Here is a 20569-nt window from a genome sequence, read left to right on the forward strand (position 1 = left end):
AAGCAACTCTCAAAAGATCTGAAAACAAAGATTGTTCAGTATCATGGTTTAGGGGAAGGCTACAAAAAGCTATCTCAGAGGTTTAAACTGTCAGTTTCAACTGTAAGGAATGTAATCAGGAAATGAAAGGCCACAGGCACAGTTGCTGTTAAACCCAGGTATGGCAGGCCAAGAAAAATACAGGAGCGGCATATGCGCAGGATTGTGAGAATGGAGGTGATCTGTGGGTTGTCTGTAACCAAAGACCTGCAAGAACATCTTGCTGCAGATGGTGTATCTGTACATCATTCTATAATTCAGCATAATTTGCAGAAAGAACATCTGTATGGCAGGGTGATGAAAAAGAAGCCCTTTCTGCACTCACACCACAGAGTTGCTTGTGGCATGCAAATGCTCATTTAGACAAGCCAGGTTCATTTTGCAACAAAGTGCTTTGGACTGAAGAGAGAAAAATTGAGTTATTTAGTCAGAACAAAAAGCGCTTTGCATTGCGTAAGAAGAACACCGCATTCCAAGAAAAACACCTGCTACCTACTGTCAAATTTGGTGGAGGTTCCATCAAGGTGTGGGGCTGTGTGGCTAGTTCAGGGACTGGGGCCCTTGTTAAAGTCGAGGGTTGGATGAATTCAACCCAGTATCAACAAATTCTTCAGGATAATGTTCAAGCATCAGTCACAAAGTTGAAATTACGCAGGGGTTGGATATTCCAACTAGACAATGACCCAAAACACAGTTTGAAATCTACAAAGGCATTCATGCAGAGGAAGAAGTACAATGTTCTGGAATGGCCGTCCTAGTACCCTGACTTGAATATCATTGAAAATCTATGGGATGATTTGAAGCAGGTTGTCCATGCTTGGCAGCCATCAAATTTAACTGAACGGGAGAGATTTTGTATGGAAGAAAGGTCAAAAATACCTCCATCCAGAATTCAGACATCAAGGCTCATCAAAGGCTATAGGAGGCATCTAGAGGCTGTTATATTTGCAAAAGGATGCTCAACTAAGGATTGATGTAATACCTCTGTTGGGGTGCCCAAATTTATACACCTGTATAATTTTGTTATGATACATATTGCATATTTTCTGTTAATCCAATAAACGTAATGCCACTGCTGAAATACTACTGTTCCCATAAAGCATGTTATACATTAAAAGGAAGTGGCTAGTTTGAAAGCTCAGCCAATGATAAACAAAAATCCAAAGAATTAAGAGGGGAACTTTTTCATATAACACTGTACATGAAGCTCTTAGCTACCATATTTATTCCTAGAGCAGATTGCCTCAAAATTACACACAGTTGTGTATAACTTTATAGTTACAACATTAGAAAAATTAGACAAAAACAGGGTATTTAGTCCAACAAAGCTCACCAGTCCTTTCAACATAATTAGTCCAAAATACAATCAGTCTATTTTTGAAGGTTCCTAAAGTCTGGAAGTTAATAATGGTAAGTCCTCTACAGCTCCTAAATTCTTCTCACAAAGTGTACTTTCAAGTTTCAGAACTCCTAGTGTGTATTCAAATCTAACAGTTTTACTTCCTATATACAATACTTTACATTTACTTACATTAAATTTCCTCTGCCACAAAATCTACCCAAGTCCGTATGCAGTGCAAGTCCCTCTGTAATGATTCAATGGATTCTAGACCATCTGCCAATTCACCTACTGTAGCTTGGAATAATCTGCAAACTTAACCATCTTGTTACTGACTGTATATTCCTATCTTAATCATTTATATATTTAGTTGCAATCTAGATGCTCCTTTTTATGAATAATTCTTTTTTTCTTTTCTTATGTGAGCTAGCATAACTAGCAACAAAGTGGACAGACACAATATTGCAAACAGTCTACCACGTTAAAAATATGTATAATAAAAAACTGAACTGAGTTAATGAATAAATGCTGTAATAACATAAAAAAGAGTAAAAGTAGATATGACTGCATATAAAACAGGGCTCTCAACTTTGAATTTTATGGCTTAAAGAGAACAAATCAGACAGTCTGTATCTTAGTTCTCATGCTTAGTATTCAAAAGCCATTATTATAAAAAAAACCTCCCTAATGACAGGGAAAAAAATGTAGACAAATGGTAAGAATCAGAAAAGTGATCCCACACCTCTACCCAGTCAAAGATTTGTTCATCAGTGGCCATGTCCTCCAAAAGGAGCTTCTCAAGTTGCTGCATCAGTTCCTCAGGAGAAAGTTCTTTTTTAGAAAGTGCTTCAGTGGGACTTGAGCAGTCTGAAATAGTGTATTCTAATTTCTAAAAGAAACACATTTATCCATTATTAATCACAGATCATTTTCAGTTTATTTGACAAACACAGCATGCTTAGGCATATCCTCCTCTTTTTCTGTATCACAGATATTTAGAGATTGTCTTCAATCAACTATCACCACTTCTGACAAGTTGAGCTACTAAATCACCTGGGCTGAATTCTAGGATGCCAGAAAGAAAAATGGACTTTTGAGTTTAGTTGAAACAGTAACTTGTTATTTATGTCACTGGCTATAATAGCAAATGTCTTTAAATGTGTCAATTGTTGTCATACAATTCTGCCTCAATCCAAAGATAATGTTTTGAAAAAACAAAGGTAATGTTTTAGTTGAAATGTTAAATATTATACCTCATACAAAATGAATATCCTTTTTGTATAACGTGTTCAACCAATTAAAGGAATGTATTCTCTACAGGGCTGACACAGAATGTATGACTGAATGAGACATGGATAGAGAGTGAAAAATAACCATTTTGCTAAAACTAAAGAACGAAAATTGATCTTTCAGATGGCCATATAAACCACAAGTAATATGTTAAGAGGAATTAGATATTACATCAGCCCAGGGAGCATAGCTGTTAGCGAGGTGTTCACAGTATTTTTTGGACTTGAATGAATGCCGATCAGTTTATTGGGTTAGTGCAATTACAATGTCTAAAAATAAAGCTGTAAAAAATGTATACACAATTTAAAACTAATGAGATGTATGTAAACATACTGCAAGAGGGTAATTCATCAAGACTAACTGACTTTGGTTAATGAACTTTTTCCATGTAACAACAATGTGTACATATTTAAGGGGAAATGCTTATTCCATGGGGCAATAACATACAGAGTGGAAATTTATCTCTGGTCTCTACTCTTTGAATAACTGGACACAGCTTAACAATAACAGAATTTTACCTGTTTGGAGATAAAGTTTTGTACATCCTCGTCTTCTTGTAAAAAATCCTTCCAGTTCAGGCCAGAGTCCCTCCACATGGCCCCAACTTTTCTATGGCTCTAAACAAAATTAAAATTTGAAATGTTACCTTCACCATATAGACAATGATTTAAATGCCTCTGGTGGATTGCAGTTCTTCCAGTCCTATATAATACACAATTGTCCTTTGTGCCCCTATATACCCTGGTGCAATCTTCTGTACCTAGTTTTTTTTTTTATCATTAACCTCTGTACCTTGCCTACACTTGCAGCATATCTGAACAAAGATATCTCAATAATCAATGTGTGTTTTGGAATGACTAATTTATTTACTTAAAATAAACCTAATTTGGAAGATGTGCAAAAATGTAGGATACTTTTGAGTGAACAAAACTTTATGTATATTAAAAACAAAGCACTTAATGGCATTGCTGCACAAGTGAAATACCACTGCTGGCGCAAAAAAATGTTAAGCATACAAGGGAGTATGATCCAAAATTAAAAACACAAAGTATCAAACAATACAAACACAACAAGGGCATCCTTGTGGACCTGTTTTCACTTCATTTTGCCCCTTCGTTCTTCCTGTCCTCAACTCTCTATACTTACAAAGCATGCTACTTACCACCTCGTCATTGCCACTAAGACTTAACTCAACTGACATACTGACTCTAGACTAATTTCTTAATTGACAAGGAGAGGTCCACTTCCATTGCTAAAGTACATACACATCTTTCAAGTAGGGAGGTAAATGACTCACATTTCTTACTGTTAATAGATGCTTTTCACCTTCATCCTGAACTGGATACATGGGTTAGAATGGATGGACAAATAATACTTTTTTAACCATTAACCTTTACATAAGGAAATACTGTAGGCTGTAATTACATCATTAAGGAGCAAACAGACTATAAAAATAAAAAGGTTTACATTTTGGAGTTCAAACATGAAAGTACTATATACTACAGAGGAGTGCTGCTCTAAGGATTTCAAAAATGAATGTACTACATAGACAGGCTTTTCCCAGCACACCTTCAAGATACAAAGCCTTTTAAATTTACACTAAACATGTAGTTTACACAAAAGTACTGAGTTGTAATAATTGACACAAAGTAATCTGAGTAGTTTGCAATGTTTTTTAAGCTTAAGGCACTGTCAAAAATGATACTGTTAAAGAAATCAAATATCAGAATTAAAAAATGTTAAAGAAGAAGAACACCCCTTCTTCTAGCTCAGATTTGGTAGAGTGACACAAGGAGCCTGTAATTCATGTGTCCTAAGTTTAGGCACTGTAAATGTACACAACAACAAAAAGGTCTGCTATAAGTAAGAAGCAGACAATAAAGCCAATGCCAGATTATTCAGTTTAATGATGACTAGTATGAATACATCAAAAAAATACACCATTTTGCTTGTGAATAGTTTCTGTAATTCTATAGGAACAGTATGGGAATGCACATCGACAGTAAAATATATAATAAATTAAGTGGATCCAATATTGTGAAAAACATTAAACCTCTAGTTTTAGCATTTCTTCTTTCTATTAGTGCAGCTTTATATTTGTGTGGTCTGTATTTCTGCTACAACTTAGTAGATGTGCATTAAAATTTTAAGCTTGAATAGTATGGTGATGAATATTTAATATTATTTAATAAATTTTTGATCTGCTAAAAACACATACTACAGGCTCAGAGCTGAGGCATAATGTGTCTGCCACCTAGTGGTATGAGCATGGTCTTGCTGGATCTGAAGAAACCATGAGTGGTTTTTAAAGAACCCACGGACCCAAGCCAGAGGAGGACATTTTAATGGACAGAGCTTTTCTATGGACATTTATTTATTGTTTTATTTGTCTTTTAAAAGTTCTTATTCTTTTAATGTCCTGTTTTTATGAAGGGGGCTTGGGTTGGTTATATTGGTGGGTTTTGTTTTAGTGCTTTTATTTTGGTTAGTGCAGTGTAGTGGTAGTGTGGCCAAGCTATGGACCTGGGCCACCAGTTGCACAGGGTTGGCAGTGTTAAGGAGCCTTCCGGTGCAGCTAGAGGCTTATGGGGGGTGGAATGTGGTGTTGCGGGTCCATAGCTCCTGTTCTAAGGCCAGTTTTAAAATAAATAATCAACGCGCTCGTGGTTTGGTGAGGGGGCGTGGTGGTTGTGTGGCTGAAGCGGTTCTCAGGGCGATTCACGATGTGGGCGTTTCTCAAATAAGTGCACAGGTGAGAGGCCGCCCGCATCCGTTGTTCCTGGGGCTGCTGATTTGCCACAGCTGCCATGCCCTCTTGATAAATAGAAGCGCGAGTTGGCTAAAAGGGGAAAAAGAAAATAATGAACGGAGGTTGCAGGAAAAGGCAGGAAGCAGGAGGAGAAAGTTGGTGCGGGAGAACGAGTGCAGGCTCGCGTTGCAGCTGTGTAGGAAGCCTGGGTGTTGGGCCGACACCCGGGAGTAGTTGTAGTGGTCACTCCCACTGAGTTTATAGTGAAGTGCGGGAGTGACTGGAAGGCGGATGACTCTCCGCGTAAGGCCACGGGAGTCAGGACTTGGGACGTGGATTCTCCAGCGTGAGAGCCCTGGTCGTTGGGGAATCCCAAGTCGCTGTTTGGAGCCTACCGGAGTCAGGGGTCGGTGAGGCAAACCGAACAGCTGAAGCAGGCAGAGCAGGTCAGCTACAGCTAGTGTGACTGCTCTGTTGCAGAGCCCATTTGGGAGAAGCAGGGGAGTCACCAGTAGTCGAAGAAGGATGCACCGGATTTTTAAAAGGACAGCTTCCTGCATTGTGTTTTAACCTCGGTTTTTAAAGGACTGTTTTCCTATCTCATGGATTTTAACCGCCACGTTTTTCACTTGCTTGTAATGGATTATTTATTTAAGGCAGACTGTTTTGAAGCACTGCACTTTATTTAATTTGAACATTGTTTTGATGATTTTGTTTTAATAAAAGCACTTGGTACTTTTATACAACATCCCCTTGCTCCATTGTTGTTGCCTCACTGCCTAGCTCATCGGTAGCTTTCGGGTTCAAGGGCTCTCGGACAGAAGATGGGAACACGCATGAACCCGCATCGTCACAAACCTACTGCATGTGTGTGTGGTATCATAGATGCACAGCAGCTGATCGGAAAGCTCTAGGGTGGGTTGTGTTGAGAGTGCAGAGGATTATCGGGATACAGCTTCCAGCCCTGGAGGACATTTATAGCACACATTGCCTAAAGAAAGCCACCAGAATCTGTCATGCTGCAGTCTATTTGAACTTGTTCCTGCCTTGCACTTGATGTTTACTGGGACTGGTGCAACACTGGATAGATGGAATAGCTAAAATGTACAATGAAGATTTTTCAGTGTTCCATAAAAGTTTTGAAGAATTGGCTTTCTAAGCTTCCAGCTGGCTTTACATTTATTACAGAGCTCATTGGGTGGCAAATTGTTACATGGAGAAAGAAAACAGAACGACAGGAATTGGGAGTTGGTAATACATGCTTTAATGCATTTCATCATTACTATTCAAAAATGTTCAGAGAATTGTAATATCATTAATGTAATGTATTCTATGTGGCGATTAGTGCCTGCGTGCTCCTGTCTATGAAAGAGAAAGCCCATTTAAGCATGTAGTGGTTAATGACTGGGTCAGAGAACACATGCTACTTTAGTTATGATGGGATTTGAGAATCTCTAGTAAATTAAACATTGATTTTAAGATAAAGTTTATGACATTCTACTTTAATGACAAAATAAACTACGAGATTAAAGTCTACATTTCAACCTTTTTTTTCTTCACTGTGTCCCTAATTTTTTTTCTTTTCTTTGTGCCCTAATATTCTGCTGTATGGCACTCTGACGGTGGGCTACGACTTGCCTTTTCACCTCGACTTTGACATCTGACTACTACTTTATTTATTTTACGCACCATGCAGATTTTGGAACTTTAGCTTTCTAGTGTCTCTGCCACACTGCATCACTTTCTTTTTGTTGTTTATAACACAGTTTAGACCAAGAAATAGTACATTTTTCCTTGCCTCCACTTTGCATTCGTTAAAGTTTTTTTTTTTCCCCAACCTGCTTTTGCCATTGTCTTTTCACAAAATGCTGAATGTAACAGGCTATTTATATTGATTTACATATTCAAAGAGGTGTAATTCTGGGAGGAGTCAGGGTGAGGTGGTGGACACGTGTGTTTCTTTTCATGCTGACCAGGATTAATGGAGCTGGAGTGTGTGGAAGTTGGCTCACGCATGATTTTGTGCATCTAAATTTTTTCCGCATACGCACATTTCCATTTTTTTCTGTATGCCATGTTTTAGTGTGAATTCTACACACGGCATTAAAAATGAGGCTCCTGGACATCAACACAAATCTGGTCTAATATAAAAATAACATCTCACAGTACTTCTCTATATTTCCTCCTTTGTGCCCCAGTTAATACAAATTATCACCAATATGCTGACAATCCAATTGCCCTTCACTCTTTCTGAATATGTAACCAATGTAGGAAGCACTTTATGATAGAGAAGATTTTTATCTGTTGTACCCCTACACAATAACCACCTTTTTCCACCCTCTCAAACATACACATTATTTAATGTCTGGAAAATGTCCAGGATTAAAACACTTAGAAACCTGTATATAGATAATGTCTTCGCATCTTATGAACAATTACACTTCAAATTCAACTTCTCATCAACACAATTGTTCCACTCCTTTCAAACCAGACACTTTGCTAAACACTACCTACCCAATTTTCCTCACCTCCCACCTTGCTCTATTCCAGAAGAATTATTGATTAGTCATGAAGACTCAGATAGCATCTTTACAATTTATAAAATATCTTAAAGTCCCTTCCTTTCAAAGACCCCAGAGCTTATTGGGGAAAGGATCTGTCACTTAATATTTCAGAAAAGAAGTGGAAGGCAGCCATGCATAAAACACTTGACCACCGTATGTGCAAAGCATTCATTCATTCAACTTAAAATCTTTTACTGAGCACATTTATCTTGATTAAAATTGTCCAAAATGTTTCCAGGGCAAGATTCATCCTGTGAACGTTTCAATCAAGCTCGAGCCTCACTGGGCCACATGTTCTGGGTGTTCAGCAAATTAACAACTTTTTGGACCAAAATCTTTGCATGCCTATCACACAGCCTCAGGGTCACAGTCACTCATAACCCATTAACAGCAATGTTTGGTGGACTCCCAGATGGGCTTAAAGTGGAGAAGGACACACAAACTGTAATTGCCAACACTACTAGCACGTAGAGTTATCCTGCTCAACTGGAAGAATCCCACTCCACCACTTTAAAGTCAGTGGGTAACTGACATGAAATACTACATGAAACTGGGAAAATAAATCAAATTCTCACTTACAGGATCAGCTCAAAACTTTTTAAAAACATGGCAGGATCTAATTAACATTTTAGAATAAGCATCCTTTTCGGGGACAGGGATACCCTTTCTTGTTTCTTTTATTGAGTAGCATTTTGGTATTGGCTCTTCATTTTCTCGGGCTGGGGGTTGAATTTTGCTTTGCCTCATTAAGTTTGACTTCATTGTATGGAATGTTATAAGTTTTTAAATAAAATAAAAAAAAAGGTGTAACAAAAAGTAAGTTAACATTTAGGCCTAATTGGAAATGCCAAACTTGCATATCATCATGATGTTTTAACACATAATATTATATACCCTAAGTTCTTGTCTATAAGCCGCGGCTTATCTAAGGAAAAAAGTTGTGAAAATGAAAAAATAGAATATCGGCTTATACATAAGTCCGGCTTATACATCCATCGCGGGGGTTGCGTTCCAGAGCCACCCGCGAAATAAGAATATCCGCGAAGTAGAAACCATATGTTTATATGGTTATTTTTATATTGTCATGCTTGGGTCACAGATTTGCGCAGAAACACAGGAGGTTGTAGAGAGACAGGAACGTTATTCAAACACTGCAAACAAACATTTGTCTCTTTTTCAAAAGTTTAAACTGTGCTCCATGACAAGACAGAGATGACAGTTCCGTCTCACAATTAAAAGAATGCAAACATATCTTCCTCTTCAAAGGAGTGAAGCAAACAAATCAATATGTCTGTTTGGCTTTTAAGTATGCGAAGCACCGCGGCACAAAGCTGTTGAAGGCGGCAGCTCACACCCCCTCCGTCAGGAGCAGACAAAGAGAGAGAGACAGAGTTTGTTTTTCAGTCAAAAATCAATACGTGCCCTTCGAGCTTTTAAGTATGCGAAGCACTGTGCAGCATGTCTTTTCAGGAATCAGTTTTACAAAAGATAGCAACGTGAAGATAATCTTTCAGCATTTTTAGACGAGCGTCCGTATCGTCTAGGTGTGCAAACAGCCCCCCTGCTCAATCCCCATACGTCAGGATCACAGATAGTCAGCGCAAGAGAGACAGAAAAGTAAGCCGGGTAGCTTCTCAGCCATCTGCCAATAGCGTCCCTTGTATGAAATCAACTGGGCAAACCAACTGAGGAAGCATGTACCAGAAATTAAAAGACCCATTGTCCGCAGAAATCCGCGATATATATTTAAATATGCTTACATATAAAATCACAATTTAAATGACCGCTACGCGCTCGTGTTGACTCGGCGACGCCCAGAGCAGAAAGAACGCGCTCCGGCCGCTCCAACCGCGCCATGCAGGGAGTGAGAGAGACGCCAATATCTCACACTCTCTCCCCCCTTAAAGAAATTAAATGGGCGCGAGTGAGACCACTGACCTCCCTCCCTTCTATTAGTTATAGGTTATAGTACGTTTGGCTTATCCATGAGTCCGGCCTATCTATGATACGATTTTATTTTAAAAATTCGTATGATTTTTGGTCTCCGGCTAATACATGAGTCAGGCTTATAGACAAGAACTTAGGGTATATATATATATATATATATATATATATATATATATATATATATATATATATATATATATATATATATATATATATATATATACACACACAGTGGGTACGGAAAGTATTCAGACCCCCTTCAATTTTTCACTCTTTGTCATATTGCAGCCATTTGCTAAAATCATTTAAATTAATTTTTTCCCTCATTAATGTACACACAGCACCCCATATTGACAGACAAAAAAAATAATTTTTGAAATTGTTGCAGATTTATTAAAAAAGAAAAACTGAAATATCACATGGTCCTAAGTATTCAGACCCTTTGCTCAGTATTTAGTAGAAGCACCCTTTTGAGCTAATACAGCCATGAGTCTTCTTGGGAAAGATGCAACAAGTTTTTCATACCTGGATTTGGGGATCCTCTGCCATTCCTCCTTGCAGATCCTCTCCAGTTCTGTCAGGTTGGATGGTAAACGTTGGTGGACAAGCCATTTTTAGGTCTGTCCAGAGATGCTCAATTGGGTTTAAGTCAGGGCTCTGGCTGGGCCATTCAAGAACAGTCACAGAGTTGTTGTGAAGCCACTCCTTCGTTATTTTAGCTGTGTGCTTAGGGTCATTGTCTTGTTGGAAGGTAAACCTTCGGCCCAGTCTGAGGTCCTTAGCACTCTGGAGAAGGTTTTTGTCCAGGATATCCCTGTACTTGGCCGCATTCATCTTTCCCTCGATTGCAACCAGTCGTCCTGTCCCTGCAGCTGAAAACACCCCCACAGCATGATGCTGCCACCGCCATGCTTCACTGTGGGGACTGTATTGGACAAGTGATGAGCAGTGCCTGGTTGTCTCCACACATACCGCTTAGAATTAAGGCCAAAAAGTTCTATCTTGGTCTCATCAGACCAGAGAATCTTATTTCTCACCATCTCAGAGTCCTTCAGGTGTCTTTTAGCAAACTCCATGCGGGAGTTGGCCTTAATTCTAAGCGGTATGTGTGGAGACAACCAGGCACTGCTCATCACTTGTCCAATACAGTCCCCACAGTGAAGCATGGCGGTGGCAGCATCATGCTGTGGGGGTGTTTTTCAGCTGCAGGGACAGGACGACTGGTTGCAATCGAGGGAAAGATGAATGCGGCCAAGTACAGGGATATCCTGGACAAAAACCTTCTCCAGAGTGCTAAGGACCTCAGACTGGGCCGAAGGTTTACCTTCCAACAAGACAATGACACTAAGCACACAGCTAAAATAACGAAGGAGTGGCTTCACAACAACTCTGTGACTGTTCTTGAATGGCCCAGCCAGAGCCCTGACTTAAACCCAATTGAACATCTCTGGAGAGACCTAAAAATGGCTGTCCACCAACGTTTACCATCCAACCTGACAGAACTGTTGAGGATCTGCAAGGAGGAATGGCAGAGGATCCCCAAATCCAGGTATGAAAAACTTGTTGCATCTTTCCCAAGACGACTCATGGCTGTATTAGCTCAAAAGGGTGCTTCTACTAAATACTGAGCAAAGGGTCTGAATACTTAGGACCATGTGATATTTCTGTTTTTCTTTTTTAATAAATCTTCAACAATTTCAAAAATTCTTTTTTTTGTCTGTCAATATGGGGTGCTGTGTGTACATTAATGAGGGAAAAAATTAATTTAAATGATTTTAGCAAATGGCTGCAATATGACAAAGAGTGAAAAATTGAAGGGGGTCTTGAATACTTTCCGTACCCACTGTGTATATAGAACTGCAAATATGCAAACCGTATCACAGACCTTCTCTTCCATTCATATATATATATATATATATATATATATATATATATATACATACAGTAATCCCTCACCTATCGCGGGGGTTACGTACCAGAGCCCCCAGCGATAGGTGAAAATCCGCGAAGTAGCGACCTATATTTATTTTATTATTTATACATATTTTAAGGCTTTATAACCCTTCCCACACTCTTATAAACCTTTCTCACTCTCTTGTTAACCTTTCCCCCACTCTTATAAACACTTCCTATGCTTTTAAACACTTTCTACATTCTTAAACACCGCAGACCAACACTGCACACTGCACGCAGTGATCAGACGTCAATGTGTCTGCACTCGCTTTGTGAAGGGGGGCAGCTGAACTCACTCTGAGCAGAAATGGACTTTGTGCTGCTTTTGCCAAAATGCCTGCTTGTCGCTCTGCGCGAGGAGTGTGTGTGTGTGGGTATGTGAGGGCTGAATGCACGTTAGCTCAAACCCTCCTCCCCGGAGGTACAATTCGCATTGTCAAGGGGGTGGGGAGCTGAATGAACGCTAAGGAGAAGTGGACTTTGTGCTGCTTGTCGCTCTGCCTGTCAATAATTTAAAAGCCTGTACATCACCAATTTTCACTCACTGTCTTGTCTTGCGTGAAGTTAAAATGTTTTATAATAGTGAGATGTTACTCATATCCTTAGCCCGACATCCACATATCATATGTGTTAACAAAGTGTGTTTTATAAGTTTACATGTGTTTAAAGCATGTGGGATGGGTATTTTAAGGCTTAAACTATAAAAATGTTTATTTATATGGTCTTTCTATATCGCGGATTTTCTCCTGTTGCTGATGGGTCTGGAACATAACTTCCGCGATAGGCGGGCAATCACTTGTATTTAAAAACCCACGAAGTCGTGAATCCGCGAAAAGTGAACCGCGAAGTAGCGAGGGATTACTGTATATATATATACATACACAGTAGAGTCCCGCTAATCTGAACTAATTGGGACCGAACCCTGTTCGGATTAGCAAAAATTCGGATTAGGCGGAGTTTTGTCATATAATGCCATATTATTGACTTTATGAGGCGTATTAAGCATCTGATGTGTCAAGAATTAAAGGTAAGAAATTACGTATTCTAGTACACTGCAATTTAAACTGCACTGTAGTGTGACTGTGATCGGAGGTAAAATCGATATGACGGGCGGTATGTGAGTAGTAGCAGAAGGGCAGTGACCTAGACCCCCCGCCTAGACCTACGCGTTTCTCTTGATTTCCGTTCCCAAACTATGAGTCACTGAGTCAGTGTGCCACCTGCTACTGCTGAGTGATGTGTTTTGTGCAATGTTATTGTTCGTGTGCGCGCACTTGCCCTGTGTTTTGTGAGTGGTGTGTAGTGTGGTTTCTTTACATTCTGTGCTTGTCCCTGCTGTTAATCATCATGGCAAGCAAACGTAAACATAACTCGTGTACATTAAAAGAAAAACTGGAAGTGTTGAAAAGACTTCACAAAGGTGAAAGTGCCACTCAGTTATCGAAGGAATTTGGTGTCGGGAAAGCAACAATTTCCGACTGGAAAAAGAACAGAGGTAAAATTGAGAAGTTTTGCACTACCACAAGTGAAAAAAACGATTGAAAAACGTAGCAAGACGACAGTGTCTTCTTACGAAAAATTGGACGAAGCACTTTTCTTATGGTTTACACAAGAAAGACAGAAAGGAATCCCTATCACTGGCCCTCTAATTCAAGAAAAGGCGCTTCAATTGAACAAGCTCATGGACGGTGACGTATCATTTACGGCTAGTTGTGGTTTCTTAGACCGATGGAAGAAAAGACACGGAATCAGGCAGCTTACAATAACTGAGGAGAAATTGTCAGCGGACAACGAAGCAGCTGTTGAATACCTTGAGGAGTTCAAATGCATCATTTCTTCCTACTCGCCCCAGCAAGTTTACAACGCAGATGAGACAGGACTTAACTTTAAAGCATTGCCTACCAAAAGTCTTGCATCACAAGAGGAACGATCTGCACCAGGGTTTAAAATGGATAAACAGCGCCTAACTGTGTTGGCCTGCAGCAATGCTTCTGCCACAAATAACCTTCCACTGATGGTTATCGGCAAATCCACGCTGTTTTAAGAACATGAACATGAACTCTCTCCCTGTTTTTTACAGAAATCAAAAGAAAGCTTGGATGGATCGTGCCTTGTTCCAAGAATGGTTTTGACAAGCAATTTGTTCCAAAAGTAAAGGCGTTTAACAAAGAAAATGGATTGCCTCCTCGTGCTTTGTTACTTATAGACAATGCTCCGTCACATCCAGAAGAAATGCAACTTGTTTGCGATGATATCAAGGCTATTTTTCTCCCACCAAATGTGTGAGGAGGAAGGGGACGCGCCGACTGATGTTGTTCCACACACTGCCGCAGCCAGTGCCCTTGATCTCGCTTTGCGCTACGTTGAGCAACACGCCGATGCAACCCCAACAGATGTTATGTTTATGCGGCGTTGGCGAAACATTGCTTCTTCAAGCCGTTTTAGTTCGTTGCGTCAGAAGAAGATCACTGACTTTACCTCTTAGATAATGGTTTGCTTTTTACGTTTTGTGTAAATGCTGTACAGAACATGGATTCTACATATGTGAGTAAATTCGAACTTGTTTCAATTTTAAGTAAGACTGTATTTTGGATTTTTAGTTAGACAGCGAAATTGAAAAATTACAAGTTTCTTAAATGTACATTAAACGTACGGCATAACTTGAAAAAACTTGTTTTCTTTACTTTTCCCAGTTCAGAAATTTTATAAAAATTATTTTTTTCCCTAGTCCTGTTCGGATTAGGCAGATTTTCGGATTAGCGGGACTCTACTGTATGTATATATATATATATATATATATATATATATATATATATACATATATACACACACACACACATATATACACACACACTACAGTGCTCCTCTTGACGCTATTTTCTGTTGTTATTCCATGAAGTGATAGATAGATAGATAGATAGATAGATAGATAGATAGATAGATAGATAGATAGATAGATATGCAAAAGTCCAGAGGACAACAAGATAAGCTTCACTTAACTTGTGTTACTAAGCTCTTGAATTGATAACAGCAATTTTAGCTTTCTATTTTCTTTCGGTATCAAGTCTTTTCTGCATTTTCGTTTCTCCCTTCCCATCTGTCCACAGTTGTTTTATTTAGTTCAAGTTCAAGCACTTTATTGTCATTGTGTAACACAACGAAATTACTTTTTGTGACAGGCCCAAGGTGCATTTAAAGAAAAGTCAAATAAATCCAAATATTTTGTATGCAGTGTTAAGTGATCAAGTAACCAGAGCAAATTATTATTACTCAAAGTACAGCAGCATAAATTGTTATTGCACCTGTTAATGAATAGTACATTACATATTCTATATTGTATTACATTAGTATATTGCACATTACCAATATAGCTTATTGCACATGTTCCATTAAAAATGATCTCAGACTGAGGAGATTCAGAGTTCAGAAAGTTTATGGCAGATGGGAAAAAGCTATTTTTTTGTCTGTTTGTGCGTACACGGATTGACCTAAAGCGTCTTCCTGACGGGAGGAGTTCAAACAAAGAATTTCCAGGAATAGTTTTGTCCTTGAGAAAGTTTTTGGCCCTTCTCACACAGCAAGTCTTATACAAGAGTTCGAGTGATGGCAGTTCAGTCCCAGTAATGGCCTCTGCTGTTTTTACGACCCACTGCAGGGCTTCTTAGCAGCCTTGGTGCAGATGTTGTACCAGTCCATCATGCAGTTAGTTAAGATGCTCGCTATAGTAGATCTATAGAAATTAACCAGCAGCTTCTGGGGGAGGTCAGCTCTCCTTAGCTTCCTGAGAAAATAGAGGCGTCGTTGTGCTTTGCCTATTATAGCCAAGTTATTGTCAGCCCAGGACAGGTCCTCTAAGATGGTGACTCCTAGAAACTTAAAGCTGGAAACTCTCTCCACAGCATCTGCATTGATTGTTATCGGACTGTGATTGGTCTTTTTTAGTGGTCCTAAAGTCCAGAATAACTTCTTTGGTCTTTTTGGTATTTAAGACCAGGTTGTTGGTGTTGCACCATGCTGTCAGATTCTGAACCTCTTCCCTATATGCAGCTTCATTGTTGTCTGTTACAAGCCCAATGACAGTTACATCATCCGCAAATTTAACAATAATGTTTGATTGGTGGATGGGTTGACAGTCATGGGTGAAGAGTGCATAGAGAAGGGGACTTAGTACACATTCTTGCGGCACACCAGTGCTCAGGGTAAGGGTGGAGGATGTGTGTTTGCCCATCCTGACAGACTGGGGGCAGTTGGTGAAAAAATCCAGTAACCAGTTGCATATGGACGGAGCAACTCCTAGTGCATAGAGATCAGCTGGTTAGGTATGATGGTATTAAATGCAGAGCTGTAGTCAATGAAGAGCATCCTAACATAGGTGTTGGGCTTTTCCAGATGCAAGAGGGCAGCATGTAAAGCCACACAGATGGCGTCCTCAGTTGATCTGTTTGACTGATAGGCAAACTGGTGTTCTTCTACATCAGGTGGGATGGAGGCTTTGATGTGGGTGATTACCAGTTGTTCAAAGCACTTTGCGTTGACATCTAATAGATGAGGACACTGCAATACCGACTGCTTATAGCACACAGTCTAGAGGAATCTGGGGGTGTTTTTTTGGGTGGGTTTTTTTTTTTTTTTTTTTAGGAAAATATAACTTGCTTCCTTTGAACAATTCAATGAGGATCACTAACTTTCCTGTTCAAAGATATCACTTCTAAATTTATGATCCCCCCGTTTCTCATTCAGGTCATGCCTACAAATACTATTTTATAATTATTTTCAGTCACTTAATCTTTAAACATGGTTTTTGTGAGCCTTTTAAAGATAATGGAAAAATAAAAAATACATTTAAACACAATTTAAGGTTTTGGTTAAAAAAAAAATCTTACCATTTGTTTGCATAGTAGGTGCAGTATTTCAGAAAATAAGACACCAGCTCTTCCTAAAGGAAGTAAAGGTTTGCTAAATTCACTGGAATTAAAAAGAACAAAACAAAGAGTTATTGTTCTGGTAAATATCTATGCCTTAGCTTACTAACAAAAATCAATGTGACAGTGAATTCAATGAAGAGTAAATCTGAGACCATGACGAAATATGTAAGATCATTTAATGTTCTACTAAAGCTAATATATAAGAAATTATGAATGTACTGTTGTGGTATTAAGATAATGTTAAGTTATGCTAATAAAGTTAACAGTGACTACAGGAAAGCTCTTCTACTTACGTAAATAATTCTCTCATAGAGATTCCTCCTTCACGAACTATGGGGGTAATTAGTTCTGCTAAGTACAGCCATATATGTGGAATATCAATTGCCATGTCATCAGCTACCTCCAAGGTATCTACAAAACTTTAGGAGGCAAAACATATATTAAAAAATATAAAAACTTTAGAATTGTATACACAGTAGTTACTTAACTAGTAATTCAGTTATACTATTTATATATGGAAATGCAAACAAAATCATTTTTATTTGAAAATGCATTTTGGAATCTTACCCTTTGAAGAATTCCTCTTTGGAAAGACCTCCAGAACGCACAAGCTGGAACAGCAACTGGCCCATATGATCACGAGTGATCTGACTTCTCTCTAGTGTGGATTCCAGACCCATTCTCACAAAAACGTGCATCATACTAGGTACACCTAGCTCTTCTACACACTGCACTGCTTCCTGTTAGGGGAAAGGATGAAGGAAAGTAGTGTCTAGATTCTAGAAGGACGTTCACAACTGAACAAGTGCTCAGGAATGCAACATTTATTCCACTAACCCATGGAAATGAAAGGCTTCAGGGCTTTCTCTTTACTTAAGGTGAGGAAGTTATTACTATAACGCATGGTCATTTACTAATACTACAATTTGGGATTTTACAAAGATTAAAACAAAAATTTTAAATGAAGTTGGGTGTAGTACAAGCTGCATAAGGTTTGACCTTATTGATTTTGATAATGGGTGAAATTCTGTTTGTTTGAACTTACGGTGCATTAACATAGCTGCTGAAATATATACAACATCTGACGTGTTAAAAAACACTGTTCTCCAAGGAACATACTAAGTTTCTGGATGCTTAATTTATGAAGTACAGAGAAATGTAAAAAACCCTAATGAATTAGTGTTTATAAAATGCACCAGATTAAAATGAACACAATTCACAAAAGAGCAGCATTTTGATACAGACTAAAAATATTTAATTGTTAATTAAATGTTATTATGCTGTGCATTTAGGGAACATCTTTCTAATACTTTTTCAATTAAAGCCTCATTCCTTTCGTGAAAATCAGCCAGTAAACTCTTTTTAAAACGAAATTATTCTACATATTTATTCAGCAGCTTTTTAAATTCAGAATTGTACCTAGAGATTGTACAGGAGTATTAATTCTTAATGAAATATGCAATATGTTTTTTGTATCTGTCAGTTCAAGAAGATCAGGATTCACTACAAGTATAGTATATTCTAAAACAAACAGCATTCCTGTGGTTAAAGAGCAGTGCGCTAGCCATTACCACACACTGTTTTCCTGTAGTATCCTTACTTTGCTGTGTCTGCCCAGGAAGTAAGCTTTTAGCTGAAAAAGAAAAAAATGCTGCTCACCTTATAATCGTTAATGTGCAGAAACTCATCAATAATTGCTTTTGATTTTCTTTCCATCTCCTCTTCACTCAGTGCAGGCTTTTCTGTAGTTGTGATTACAGGAGCTTCAAGTTTCCCTAGAAGTAAAACATAATGGACTTTGAAAAGCAGTTTTTGACTAAATACATTAAAAATTCCCAGAATGACACTACTCACTATTTAAGAATGTACTAGGCATAATGAGTTCAATTTGAACACTTCTGAGGTAAACTACAGTGAAACACGGTATACCTAGTGATTAAAATACTTAGAGGCATGCAAAATGGCAAAAATCTGAAAAACATACGTGGCATCTGTCTGTTTTCAGAAATAACTTAACCAACATGGCATTCCAAATTCTAAAATGAAAATACTTAAATCAAGACAGAGGGTCAAATTCAGTCTCTAGAAGATCACAATGGCTACTGATCCGATTTGTAATTTCAGGCTAAGACTGGCGGCAAACACTATATACTGCATCTTTTAGTAGGAGAGCAAATCAAACTTATCAGATAGAGTTGTTGAATCTTACTGATGTCTGAATACATGACTACATGGGATTACTAATTAGCTGACTGCTTCATGACTTTTCAGCACAGTTTCACTTTTTTAAAGCATCACAAGCTCACCATGTTTAGATAGTCAACTGACATGCTCCCTGACAGAGCTAGTAGCTATATAATGTATTGTTCACTTGTGTTTATCTGTGCAGTAATTAATGGCATAACGAGGGAACTGCTCCAACCTGGCTATAGAGCAGCCTGTCAGTCAAATGTCCAAATACTGTACTTCTGAGCCCCTGGAAATGAGTGGGCTACACAGAAAAAATGGCAGTCATTTCTAAACGGCTCATATGATATTTTTGGTAAACCCCTTAAATTAAAAGCAGAAAGTCTACACTTCAATCACATAATGGCTGATTTATTTCAAATACATTGTGGATGATGTACGGAGCCAAAATAATGAAAACTGTGTCAGTGCCCAAATACTTATGGACCTACTAATTAAGACTATACTGGAAATAACTGCAAAGATTTATAGAAATAGGTGCACTGGTTGTTGTGTGTTGCTCAAAGACAACAAATTAAATTTTTTATATACATAACCATACTTTGGCCTATTATTGGTGTTGTATTAATGCGACATTGGCTGACATTTCTTTTGAACATGTTGGTGAAATGCATGTGACCAAAGTACTCAAATTTGCTTTGTGACCTTCACTGGCCACTAGATCTCATTTTATTTCTCATGATACAGACCTAAGCCCATATGACTGAAGGAATTCAAAACAAAAAAAAAGACGTCAATATTAGTAGAAAAATTCTGTATTGGGCAGTCACACCACCATCAGTCTTATAAGTATATATCAGAGTAATTTTTTCTGAGTGTACAGCAGCTCATAGAATTGGATGAAGGAGGTTGCAAATGTGTACCTGTTTCCCGAGCACGAGTCTGGTCAGCTTCAACACCCCCTTTCTCCTCTGCCATGGTTGTCAGCTGCTTCACGGTCTCAAGGGCTTCTCGTCTTTGTTCCTCCTGAGTGAGATTGTCTAATAGCTCTTTGCTGCTGTTGCCTCGAGTGAAAGTGCCAGACCGGGCAGTGGGTGCACTCACTGGTTTGTCATTTCTTTCCCGTGCTGTACTGCTACGGCCACTAAAAGACAAAGTTATTAAATAATGCATCTTCAAATGACTATTATAATACTGTATATGAAATGCAGAAACCATGGCAATTTTAAGACTAGACTTAAGACTGTAAACTGATCCAAATTGTTTGTTCTTATATGTCACACACAATATTTAGAGTGCATAAATAAGAATGTCACAAAAAAGAACTCTTATCATTCTTTGATACACAAAGCACTGATTTGGTTATAACAAATTAAACAATAAAAATGACTGATTAAAACAAAGAAATTAATAAATAGCCCATTGTTGTGGTGTGAAATTTTGCATACAAGTTGATAAATATTTTGTACGTCTTTATTTATTTTACTTTGAGCTACTTTTTGTATGAAAATGTGCTATATAAATAAATGTTGTTGTTGTTATTTGTAACTTAGGCAAAGCAAATGTAATATTAATG

At 38.4% G+C, this 20569-nt stretch overlaps 1 protein-coding gene across 18 annotated transcripts in view; it reads right to left on the reverse strand.

The window, feature by feature from the left end:
* Window positions 1-20569, reverse strand: part of LOC114656263 (eukaryotic translation initiation factor 4 gamma 3-like) — a 271004-nt gene that overhangs the window by 16624 nt on the left and 233811 nt on the right. For all 18 annotated transcript variants that reach the window (XM_051930350.1, XM_051930345.1, XM_051930342.1 and 15 more), the window contains 7 exons: window positions 19917-20137; window positions 18466-18581; window positions 17374-17546; window positions 17100-17225; window positions 16765-16846; window positions 3187-3285; window positions 2121-2267 (listed from right to left, as the gene is read on the reverse strand). In XM_051930350.1, coding sequence (XP_051786310.1) covers window positions 2121-2267; window positions 3187-3285; window positions 16765-16846; window positions 17100-17225; window positions 17374-17546; window positions 18466-18581; window positions 19917-20137 — 964 coding nt within the window. The remainder of the gene's footprint in view (window positions 1-2120; window positions 2268-3186; window positions 3286-16764; window positions 16847-17099; window positions 17226-17373; window positions 17547-18465; window positions 18582-19916; window positions 20138-20569) is intronic.

The sequence above is a fragment of the Erpetoichthys calabaricus genome, chromosome 8, assembly GCF_900747795.2.
Source record: "Erpetoichthys calabaricus chromosome 8, fErpCal1.3, whole genome shotgun sequence".
Taxonomy (NCBI): Eukaryota; Metazoa; Chordata; class Cladistia; order Polypteriformes; family Polypteridae; genus Erpetoichthys; species Erpetoichthys calabaricus.